This window comes from Solea senegalensis, linkage group LG3, assembly GCF_019176455.1.
Source record: "Solea senegalensis isolate Sse05_10M linkage group LG3, IFAPA_SoseM_1, whole genome shotgun sequence".
Classification (NCBI taxonomy): Eukaryota; Metazoa; Chordata; class Actinopteri; order Pleuronectiformes; family Soleidae; genus Solea; species Solea senegalensis.
In genome coordinates, this window is record NC_058023.1 from 8,561,448 (window position 1) to 8,573,601 (window position 12,154).

The 12,154-nt window shown below is 42.9% G+C and overlaps 1 protein-coding gene across 1 annotated transcript; it reads right to left on the reverse strand.

Annotated features, from left to right (window-relative positions):
- Positions 1–1,160: 1,160 nt before the first annotated feature.
- chrnb1l (cholinergic receptor, nicotinic, beta 1 (muscle) like) lies at positions 1,161–11,300 on the reverse strand. Its single transcript, XM_044020339.1, has 12 exons — positions 11,159–11,300; positions 10,851–11,085; positions 8,901–9,034; positions 8,274–8,318; positions 7,794–7,903; positions 7,137–7,245; positions 6,877–7,024; positions 6,581–6,766; positions 5,866–6,089; positions 5,606–5,784; positions 1,789–1,927; positions 1,161–1,539 (listed from the first exon to the last, which is right to left on the reverse strand). Exons 2-12 carry the CDS (start codon positions 10,921–10,923, stop codon positions 1,399–1,401), a joined length of 1,488 nt encoding a protein of 495 aa, XP_043876274.1. The 5' UTR covers positions 10,924–11,085; positions 11,159–11,300; the 3' UTR covers positions 1,161–1,398.
- Positions 11,301–12,154: the final 854 nt, after the last annotated feature.

A 12,154-nucleotide genomic window follows, 5' to 3' on the forward strand; every position in this document is an offset into this window, starting at 1 on the left:
GGTCCTGGATTGCAAGCACACAAAGAGAACATTGCTCCCCACCTCTTTCCCCGTACACTACTTTCTTTTTTAAACGCGTAAACACACATTTGTCTTGCTGGTTTTAACCGTTGCGCAATGCTTCAATAGGAGGTGAGAAGGGAAAACAGCTAAATCAGCCCAAAGTAAGACACTAACAACATTCTCTCCTGGGCTCTCCCTCCCGTTTCTGAGGCCTCTTGTGGTTTCTGAAGTGAGCAAGCAGAGTGCAAATCTAATGATTGAAGTCCTTTAAGTGCCCTTGGAAGTCACTGAGGCATTCGCAATAAAACATGCTGGGCTGGCGGCATTTCCCTGAAAAGCTCTGAGTGTGCAAATGAGGGGTATGGCGCCCTTCTCTTCACGTCCCATGTCTTTTCTATCCTTGGGCCTTCTTATGCAACAACACTGTGCTTTTGTGCCGCTGCAGGACAACAGGACCAGGACTAGATTATGTTCTTGGTCTTGTGGATTCATTCTTCTCATCCTCTTTCAGAGGGAAGGTGGGAGTGGTGTTGCTGTACACTGTGGCTTTATGCTGCCCCATCACTGAGCACTAACTTAATCCACTGGGATTTAGATACAAAGAGGACTAGCGTGTTTGTCAAATGAGTAAAAATGTGTGTCGATTCAAAATGTTGGCTTCATGTCCCCTTGTGACTGTTTTGTGTCTCAAAAGTCTTGTTTGTTGTCTCATTGTGGTCTCTTAGGTCGTCTTTTTAATCATGTTGCAGTGCTTTATGGTTTGCTTTTACATCTTGTTGCTATTTTACCGAATGATTGTCATAGAATACAGAATACATGTAGAGAGAGCCATAGTCAACGCAGCTGAAAGTCCAAGAATCTGTCCAATTTGACCATAAAATTATTAGATTGTTGGGCCAAAGGCACATGATTTATGCATTTGAAACAACAATGGTGTTTTCTTAAACTGAACAGTTATTATTTTTTGTTGTTTATTATCAACAAGTCTTTTACAGAGGTTGTTGATGGCTGCATTAATTTTTCGAAAAAATGTGCCCTTTATATTCATTTGTCTTTTCCATTAACACGACATTACTGTACATTACAGTGAGTGAAGTGTCATTACTGTTGAAAACAGACTACGTAGTTTCAAATGCATTTCAAATAACAACCACGGACACGTTCAAAAAAACATTTATTTCAAGTTTTTAGACTCAAATAAAGAGACGGAAAAACACGATTTGGACAAATACAATGTCTGCGCGTACGAGTGAACCTCTTCTATACATGTGCTACTATTTATGCAAATGTGTTAATGCAACTCACAACCTGACCTCACGTTACATTTTAGAAGTGGACGGTATAAATATTTAACATGTACGTGTGAGTATGCGTGCATGTGTGTGTGTGTGTGGTCTAAGGGAAGGGGTTATCGGGAGTGTAGTTGAAACTGGCATCTAAGAACATAGCCAGGGTTCCCAGTGTGGTGATGATGACAAACAGCCACAAGAAGAGACGATCCACCACCAGAGCAATGAACTGCCAGTCTCCTGTCATCTGGAAGGACACACACACACACACACACACACATATTCAGAAGCACTCAGTGTGCAGTGTCAGCATTGTTCCGTACAGTGTGGGTGCAGTGACATAAGAACATCAGTGGTGCATGTTTGAAACACTGTGTTGAGGAAGGACAGACAGGCAGGCAGGCAGACAGACAGACAGACTGAATGATTAAGTAGCTGCCTGTGAGTGTGTGTGTGTGTGTGCGCCGTGGCGTGTCGTGCCGTGCACATTTCCCACCGTGTCATCCGTGTCCTGCTTCTTCAGCTGCTCAGCCATGTATGTTACAGCGGCGATGGCTGACTTCAGGTTGGGAGGGAGGATCAGACAGTAGTTGTCAGTGTTCGGGAACCGCTGGAGCTGCACTGTGTCCTCGCACCTAAGAGAAGACAGTTAGACAGTGGGCTGCCAAGGAACAAAACACTGGCTACACAACAATGTTACATGCAGTAAAAGCTCCAAAACACTACAGGGATAGTTCAGGGTCTTGAATTCTGCCTGTCTGGTGTAACCGACCTTTTTTCACAGCAGATAATGTCAGCAGGAAATGAGTGGAACAAACACAGGTTTTAACAGGTTTTTAAGAGAGTCAGGGTCGTGCTATTGTTCAAGTGTATAGGGAAGGGAAGGTCGCACTTTATCTTATGAGTGCCGTGCTATGTATGCAGGTATTTGTACAAACTTCACCATTTTAAATACTGAATTTTGTATCTTGTTTTCTAGCTATGAGGATATACGATTGAATTATTTGTAGGTGTTAAGCTTATTTTAGGCAGAACTTCTTCTTTGCCAAGTTTCTCAGTAAATAACGTACTTTTGGATCATAATGTGTTTGGAATGAACACGTGTGTAGACTCACGCTGTGAAATGAATTATATTAAATTAAAAATACATTGAAAAAAATATATGAAATGATGGTGCATAGCATGATTGAAATATGAACCATTATCTTTTCATTTGTATGTTAATTAGTGGCCCTTGTAGTTCTCTTTACAAAAATGCTTCACCAGCGTCACGTTGTGCAACTCACAAGCAGAGCCTTGTTCACAAAGCAGCACTGACATTATCTGGCCAGTGGAGGGCGCATGCAGCACAGATGCAGGTGTCAGTGTCGCCTCTTGGTTTCATGCATTATGTACTATGTGCCCTCTGGCCACTGACGAGTAGAACCGTGAACTTCCCCTGACCACTGGCTGACAATTACGTGATGCCGCGACCTTTGCCCTCTTCATTTTTTTTACCACCCACAGCTGTGCAATGAAGAAAAACACATTAGTGAGCAGAAAGTGAGGCTATTGACTATTCACAGTATTCTTATTAGAACATAGAACACATGCCTTGACTTTTGAAAATGTTGTTTGAAGTATGCTCACACCTGACTGCACTTTATACAGGGTGTTTACTATTTCCCAGATTGCACTTAAAATCTCTTGCTTTCTTAAAATGTATTGTAAACATGCCACTGTAATTAGAATATTATTATATTAAAAATTACATTTTTAATGACACCTCATGGCCCACCTGCAGCACCCTAAAGGCCCACCAGAGGGCTGTGTCCTATGTAATTCATGATTTTACATCACAACTGAGCTGAATTCCAGCAGGTAAACAAGTCGCAGTGAAAGGCAATCCTTTTTTTATTCGGTCTCAGTGTTTATTCCTATACACTGGTTTACTGCATCTTAAAGTTCCAATACTATGTCATTATTCCAGTCATGTACCATTACAACCTAATCAGATTGTCACTATGTAAGAGGGGGGATGTATGAGGCCCCTTCTGGCATGTGTATACTGTCTGTTTACATAACAACCCTGGACACAATTATCCTTCAGCTTCATGTCACATTACTGGATATACTGTGATGAAATGTGTGATCTCTTTGCCACATGTGGGAAAAGCAAAACGCACGAGGGATAAAAACAATTAGCTGTTGCGTCATCAAAATATCCTGGCGTACAATGGAACTTACATATAACAAATAACTATATCTACACTTCTGTCTCTACTGTCTAATACAAAATGTGTGAATACATTTTGTATTAGACACATTGACAACTGGAGCAGCGTAATTAAGTATTTTTTCTTGTCTTAATTTCTATTACTATTTTGCGTAACAAGTCTTTTACCATTAAACCATCAGGCGTAAAACCGTGTCTTCATCATATGTTGACGGACGCACTGAGATTTCAAGGGCACGTATGGGTCACCTTCCGAAGAAGCCCCCGCAGCCACACACACACACACACACACACACACACACACACACACAGGGTCATTTTCACTTACAAATCTACATACAGTCCGTCCATGCATGAAGTGCACACAGCTGCACACGTTTATTATGTGTCAGAGAGAAGGAGAAGCGGCACAAGTTATCGGTGTCACAGGGAGACGGCGTGACAACAGATGGACTGTGGGACAATAAAAACAGGTGACCACGAGCCTGTGTGTGTGTGTGTGTGTGTGTGTGTGTACCCACAACTCAAAACATAACTATGTGGTGCCTTACAAGCTGCATGCCATCTGCATTCCACGGCTTGTATTCATTACCACAGACACAATGACCCCTTCTCATTGTGACACACACACATACTGTACATATACATACGCACAATCGACTGATGCACTGACTTGTGACAGATTACCGGTTACACGCTCTGTGTTATTTAAACAGATTTTTCAATCCCTCAGTGACATCAGTTGAATAATATGTGTATGTAGCTCACATCATCAAACATCACAGGGAATTGTCATAAATATGCTGCCTAGGACGACGCTCGCTCATACTAACCTCAAGACCGAATGACCACATAAAGAAAGGTGGATGAACGTCCATCTGTTCACTCAGTGTCTGTCTATTCATCCACTCATCTGACCCCCGATCTATTCTTCAGTTCCTGCCTCCACCTCCTTTCTGTTGGATTATCCCCTAATGCCTAACCTAAACAGAGGCTCAGTGAGTGGCGACTGCAGACGGGGGAGTGGGGCTTAGCTCGAGCTGAATCTGATGCCTCTGGAATGGAGTGAGAGATGCCCAGCTTTAGCTAGGTTAGAATGCCTGTGCTGGCCGGCAAAGCAAAGGCTGACTAGTACATCAACCAGAGTGAGGCCTGTGTGTTTGAACAAGAAAAGTGAGATGCATCTTTTGGTCTTGACTAGATGGATAAGCTCAGGTTATGACTCTTGCTTTTGGGTGTTGTGAGTGTCAAATGAAGGCTCGGGCTTTTATTCAAGACAAATAGTATGGAATGGATCCGTGCTATTGTGTGTTGGTTGTCTGGATATCTTTTGTTTAATATCTAAAGTTAAAGGAAATGTAAATGGATACTTTCTTGATAGATTCTCTGAGCTGCTGTGGTGATAGCTGCAATTCTGCCAAGTCTAGCACATTGTGTACTTTACTATAATAGCTGGTCTGGCATCACATCCAACAGTCACAGTTTGGCACGCTGCACATGGAAGATTCATGGCTGTGTTGGGTTTTATTAACATTAATAGAAACACCTTTCCCTGGTGTAACATTAGGATCAGCACATCTTAGCCTGGAAACGGGCTGAATCAGATTGGAGGAGCCCCAGGGTGATAACTTCAGGTTCTTGAGCTTTTTACTGTTTTGACACTTCGTCTCTTTCAAGAGCCTGGTTTGTATTTGAATCCCATCCAGTGAAATAAAGTACCTTTTATATCTGAACTAGTTGTATGGTTCCACTCATCAGTGAATCTTCTACGGCTTGGATTATACTTTCCACGTCAATATGACGTCCAAATTGTCGTCCACCCAATTTACTGCGTTGCTACGTGGACAAAAAATGGGTCCACATGTCCAGTTTTAGTCCATGCGGACCCTATGCACCGACTGAGCAGGCTTCCTGGTTGGTGACACGCTCTTGTTTTGGTCAAAAGGTGCAATAAAGTAGATGGCAAATATAAGGAAATGCAAATGCTTTGAAATAAACTGTGAGATTAGGTCCACGTGTGGAATGCTCGACTGATGTGGACCCTTGTTTTTGATAGTCATCCCTCTTGTAGATTCCTTGTCAATAAATCAGTGCCTACCTGTCTCTCCAGGGTATGACGAGATCAAGGTTGATCTTACGAAAGAAGTATTCTCCTCCAGGGTGGCGCCCATTGAAGCTTCGCATCGGCGTGTCATCGTTAGGTTCCTTCTTCACCACGTCTTCCTCTGGGTTTGGCCTCATCATGCCAATATACTTGGGCAGGAAGTGAATGAACACCTGCACATTTCCAAAAATCAGGATGGTCAAAGTTACCAGAATAGCGCAAAATGTAAGTGAATCTGGAAGAACCAGCCTCACCATTCGAACCCAGTTTGGCATGATGTGTGTGCTGGGTGTTCGGTGGTGCAGATTAAGGACGACCACGCTCAGGATGACAGAGAAGGTGATCAGGATCATGGTGAACATGACATAGTTGACAATAATTGGGATGGCGAGCGAGGTCTCAGGGACTCTGTCAGCCAGCAGCAGCATGAAGACAGTCTGAGCGATGAGGACAGAAATTGAGAGAGTCATCTTCTCTCCTGCAGAGACGACAGGCATGGCTCTGAGAATTAATTATGACAGTGAAGCAGCAAACGTTCACCCTGCTAGCTTCTGTTTCATGTTGACAAGGGCAGAATCGACAGTTTGACGTGGGGGAACATGGATTTGGCAATTTCATCCGTAACATTTCCGCACAAAAGTTGATTACTGTACAAATCACTCAAACACGCAATTTACATGAGCCAAACAGTCTGCATAGTCATATCTTTTTCTTTTTTTCTTTCCCACCATGTCAGCGAAGCTTGACACGAGGCCAAAGATTGACAAAGTAGATCCTTGGTCAAGGTCATTTTCCTTCGAACCGTAATATATCAATAAATCCTCCATTGAATCCTAAAGTAGTCCACATTAGACGCATGCTTCTAGTCATGACATTAGACAATGCATCAAAGAGTAGTCGCGTGTCCTGTTCCCTCCCCCCCGACAGTGATTTGTAGCTACATTGTCAAAACATATCAGATGTGCTGACCTGCTCCAGGAGGCAGGTAGAAGACAAATATGGCCAGCACGCTGGTGAGGATGCAGGGCAGGATGATGTTGATGATGTAGAAAAGAGGCTTCCTCTCTATGATGAGATAGAAGGTGATGTCCTCGTACAGATCCTCCTTGATGTTCTTCCTCGAGGGTTTGTGACAGATGGCCCATTCTCCATTTTCTGTGGAGTCGAGACAGAGGGGGAGATGCAATGTACTATACTCCACTATACGCCGTTTAAAAAGAGGTTGTGCTATAACAGGACTGTAACAAGGTACTGTAGGCACTAACCAGTGAACGCATTCTCATCAATTACAATCTCCTGAATCTCATTGCCATTATCATCCAGGAAGTACTGCAGGTCCACCTCAGAGGCGTCGTAGGTGTAGGAGCGGAAAACCATGCTGCAGTTCTGCCAGTCAAATGGGAAGTACGCCACCTGCAGGATGTTAGATGCAGAGACGAATGAATGGACTGAAATATTAGCTTTTTATAGCCCTAGCATGACACGAGGACACGTGGAACACACAAGGGGACATGGCTGACTTCACCTCTATAGAGCAGGAGCTGCGGTAGATGGCTGGAGGAAGCCAGTTGACCGTCCCGTCGCTGTAAACCAAGACGTTGACGTACAGGGCCACGTCAAACTGACCGTCGTTACTGTGGGAAAACACAATCGAATGAGGTGTCGTCCCTTGACCCGTCCGATTGTACTTCCTCCATGTCCACATTGCGAAATCCTGACACATTATACCTAGTGTGAGCCTTTTTAAACCATCTGTGCAAAGCATTTTAGGATTCCCCCATATCACTGCAGTGGGCAAGTGAGACGTCTTTGTCCTGAGTTCAGAGGACATGAAGATATTGTCCTTCCTTTGTGTTTCTATGCTTGTGTACAAAATGAGGAGGTCACTTAGAGAGTTGAAGCATATTTTAGATTCTGCTTACACTTTTTTTATCCAATAATATTCCCTTGTGTATATATATTCATAGTGGAACAGTTCAAGATATTTGGACATAAACAAGAATTTGACCTCGCACCGCACGGATTTACAGGAGAACTAACATTTTTGTGGGTGTCATAAATGTCTTTATACCAAATTTCACGGATTTCAAATTTCAAAAAAACACATCCAAATAACATGTACAATAATAATAATAATAATGATAATAAAATGTGTACAATAAGTGAGGCTGCTGACACTCACTTGTTTATGAGGTAGATGTCTGGACGCCACACCTTGTTGGGGGGAATCCTCAAAACGTTGATATTTTCATATTCTTTAGGGTTCCATGACAGCCTGTAGTCTGTCCAGGCCTAGAAAACGAGGTAGAGAGAGAGAAGAGGTGAAATTATGACCAGGTTGCTCCGATGTCTCTGTCATTTATATCCCTGTTTCTCCTGCCCTTTGATATATCACTCAAATCCCACTCATCTTGACACAGCCTGACACAAACCACTCTCACAAACCACTCAGCCCGCCCTGGATTCCCAGCAAGGGCAAAGGGAACAGAATTGAAACAGCGACTCGCAGAATACGAGAGACAAAGCACAAAATAATTTGTGGTTATAGAAAGTGACAAGTCTATGTAAGGGCAGAGCGACAGAGCAGACGAGAGAGAGGAGTCGCAGCAAGAGGAGCGTGGCTCACTCCGTGATAAAGACAAATGTTTTTTCTTGCTCGTACCAGATTCATGAACACGTTGGTTGTCATCTCGCCGTTCTTTTCATTCTACAGTTGGATAGAGAAAAATTCAGAGAGAGGAACAGAAACAACAACAAAGAGATGGTGCATGAAAATGCTGTTACTTTGAAGTGAATGAAATAATAATGACACTGTGGCTACAGACTGTATAACGCTGTGTCTAACAACTTGATATACAGCAGGGGCCTCAAACTCGCGGCCTGCTAGTCGATGTCCTGCGGCCCTACACTTATTTTGAAATGAGTAAATTCAACATTTATTATGTATAAGCTTGTCTAGTGTTTTAATTCTGTTTTACTTCTGTTGGTTTTTGTTATTTACAGATTCATTTTATGCCATAAAAAATTTTTTTTTTGTTGTTGTTGTGAACTATATACCAAAAACACTTTTACTTTGAAATGGTGTCCAATGTCATCCTAAATATTTTTTAATAGCAACAGCAGGATGGATTATCAAGATATGATTTTAATTTCTAATCACAAAACAAGTCTTTTTTCACTTGACCAGGCTGGGCCCTCCTGACCAGACTAGAAGTTCACTGGCCCTCAGGTCATTTTGAGTTTGAGGCCCCTGATGTACAGTGAAAGTCATAAGGTTGTTGGTGTTTACCAAGCTGACGAGCTGAGAGAGAGTCATCCCGACGCGCACCATCACCTTGTCCTCCCAGTAATGAGCCGGTCGGACTTTCATGTTGTAGTTCTGAAAGAGCTTCTTATGGAGCCTTCGCTCTACTTCTGAGGCTCCTGCATGAAAGAAGAGTCACAGTCATGCACCTTCACTTGTACTGTGTATGTGCTTTCCAAACCACAGGGCTAACGGCTAAAGAATAAACCTTATTGAATCTTAAAAAAAACCACCTCCATCCATCCCTCAGAGTTAAAATTAGTCCACCGTGCGAACAAATCCCATGTCGACTTGTGGAGCTAAGCCATCCAGACCGCAGCATGTTTGCTCTCTGTGGATCAGTGAGCGAGGTCTGCGGTGGTTACAGGTTCAGTTCCCTCCAGATTGAGCAAGGCTAAAAATATACTATATGCCCATATACAGTGTACTCGGTATGGATTGGCTGCTACTGGCTATTTTATTTAATATATATTCTGTGTCAATTGGTTTTGGATTTTTAGAGGTTCCACCTCTCATCTTTACTTCCATGTCTAGTTGCTACTGTTTATTTCATTTCTTTTTGATAACTATCATCTGAAATAATGATAATCTGGCAAATCTGAATTCTGGCACAGTAAGAGAAACCATTATTGAAATTTTTTTAAAGAATGAATCATTGTGGACGGACTGGGTTTCAAGTATGTGACCGAACAAATTCGCGGAAAAGCCAAAGGACAGACGGGACATATGAAAGAAGCAGGGCAGATGCTGGTGGTGTACGATGGGTAGCAAAGGTGACTGAGCTAATGTAATTGATATGCAGCAGGGGAATGGGATCAAAGGGATGGCTGGGATACTAGCTCCATCAGGGACGAAAATAGACTCTGATTAACAAACAATGATCTGCTAATGTGATTCATGATACGTTCTCAGAAGCCAGAAGTGAAACGTAAACATATTTTGACAGCACGTACAGTAATGACTCCTTTTTTATGGACTTTCTCCCGCTGCGTCTCCCATATCCTGCGTGTTTGACCCGTCTCTTTGGGGAAAACAGATGCACAATCGCGCTGAGCTATAGGAGTCGCTGAGGGACAGAAACAATCCATCCCAACCTCTATGGAGGTCAGCAGCTAATGCGGGGAAGCTTTTTTGTGCCGCACACTCCCACCGAGGTGTCGTCGGGTCACAGTCGGAGCACTTTAGCAGCGCTCAGATAAGAACCGGTCCCTGCAAATCAATTCTAATTATGATTTTATCCAAATGAAAAACACAGAGGTAGCTGGATCAATACCAGTTTAAGTGAAATGACAGAATGTAGATGGATGCTTGTCTGTTATCTGATTATACTGTAACTATCCCAAGAGCCTCCGCTCCCACGTGTACGCTAGTCAATGGAGGTGGAGTGGGTTCTCTTTGAAGCAGTCCCACAGGAAATACTGTAGGTAGTAATGTAAGGACAGATGGAGGAATGTAAACATGCAGAGGGCAGCAGCTTGTTTTCCAAGCCCCTACTTAGGTGGGGTTAAGGGTCAAAGTCGAACTGTCAAACATTTTTGTTTTTCTTTCTCTCTCTGTCTGTTTCACCTGATGAGGAATGTGAGATAAACACTCAAAACACTCTTAATTTATCTGCTATGTATATATATATATATAATATATTTTCAGATCAGTCGGTATGGATAATTATGAGGATAAATGTCAGATGACTCACATTTGCTCTCAGATGAAACAAGTCCATGGTGTATTTTAGACAAACATTTGACGTATGACATAAAACATTCAAAGTGACTCGATATTGCGATTGAACAAAGCCATATTGCAATATATGGTGTCACTGACCGACTGCCCAGTAAAAAAAAAAAAAGAAACTGCCTTTAATATCAATGTAAAACCGAGTTCATCAGTCACTCACAAAGACGCAGCCATAGTACGCATTCATATACATGTCCTTACCTGTGAACGTGAGACAAAGGCAGCTGCATACGATGACAAATATGTTCATTCTCACATTAACATAGTTTTCCATCTTCTATTGTCCAATCACGACAGTCATGGCATCTTCCTAGTCTTTAATGTGCCAGTCAAAGGCCCGTCTACCTGCGACAGCCCAGGTCTTTGAACACCAAGACAATCCCCTTCACCTGGAACCTGCTGCTGGAGATGGATCCAAAGTCTTCCTCACACCTTCCTAACTCAGGAAAATAAATAAAGAATAAAGACCTTTCTGAACCCCGGAAAACAACTATTGAACAAATGCACACCTCAGGCTGTGTCACTGTGTCTCTCTTCTTCTCCTTGTGCCCACGGCTGCATGGGTAAAACCATGGCCTGATTGGGTGCGCGTGCTGGGAGTGACGAGAGGGCGGAATGTGTTTGTACTCGGAAGCCTGTGGGGCAGGCACCTGTTGGTGCTCACCAATCTGAGGTTAGGACTGTCGGTGGGAGGAAGAGGAAGTGGAGGGGGTGGTACAGGGGGGAAAATGAGTGGCAGGGGGGGTGATGGGTTATGACAAAGGGAATATTTTTGGGGGGGGAGGGCAAACACGTGGATGGATTGGAAGCGAGGCGTTCATTTGGGAGGGGCCACTGCTCTCTGTGGATGAAGATTGATGAGCAGCGGGTTTGGAGGTGAGGTTGTAAATAGGTGCCATCTCTTGCTGATTAATACCTTCTTCAGAATGTATTTGATCTCTCCCTTTATTCTTAATTCCTCTTCAATCAGATCTCCTTTCAAACAAAATGTCTCCCTCTGAGCTTGGACGGGTACATTTGAAACAACGGTGGAAGGTTTGCATGATTATCTCAGGAGAAGTTGATTATTTAGGTCTTTTTCTTGTATTTCCCCATTGATTAACATAAGTCATGTACACCCAAGAACAATTTATCAGTGTGTAACGTAAAGTATGTGAAGTACAAGGGTTTATTGGCAGACACTGAATGTAGTACACATACATACTGTAAGTGGATGATCACTTTTAAACAGAAACAGTTGTTTTTTTGCAGCCTTGGAATGAGCCTTTCATGGATACTTTCAGCAAGGGCCTTGCTTTTCAGAGGCCTTACACAAATGAAGAAGAACATCCTGCTCTGTGAGGGCAGGTAAAATAGTAATAGTAATAGGGATAATAGGGATGCTCTACAGTTAATGGATGGAGCTCCCAAACCTTCTTAGCAGGTGGAGTTGTCATCAATAGAGATGAAGAGGGTTTTTACTCTTCATTACTGAGTTTTAGCAGCAAAGTCTTGCTGATACCGAG

Excerpts from the sequence above, each read along its gene's own strand:
- chrnb1l (XM_044020339.1), bottom strand. The coding sequence starts at position 10,923 with ATGGAAAACTATGTTAATGTGAGAATGAACATATTTGTCATCGTATGC. Across the intron at positions 7,904-8,273 it reads CCAACGTGTTCATGAATCTG|GCCTGGACAGACTACAGGCT; the intron begins GTACGAGCAAGA and ends CTCGTTTTCTAG. Across the intron at positions 6,767-6,876 it reads TGATGAGAATGCGTTCACTG|AAAATGGAGAATGGGCCATC; the intron begins GTTAGTGCCTAC and ends TCGACTCCACAG.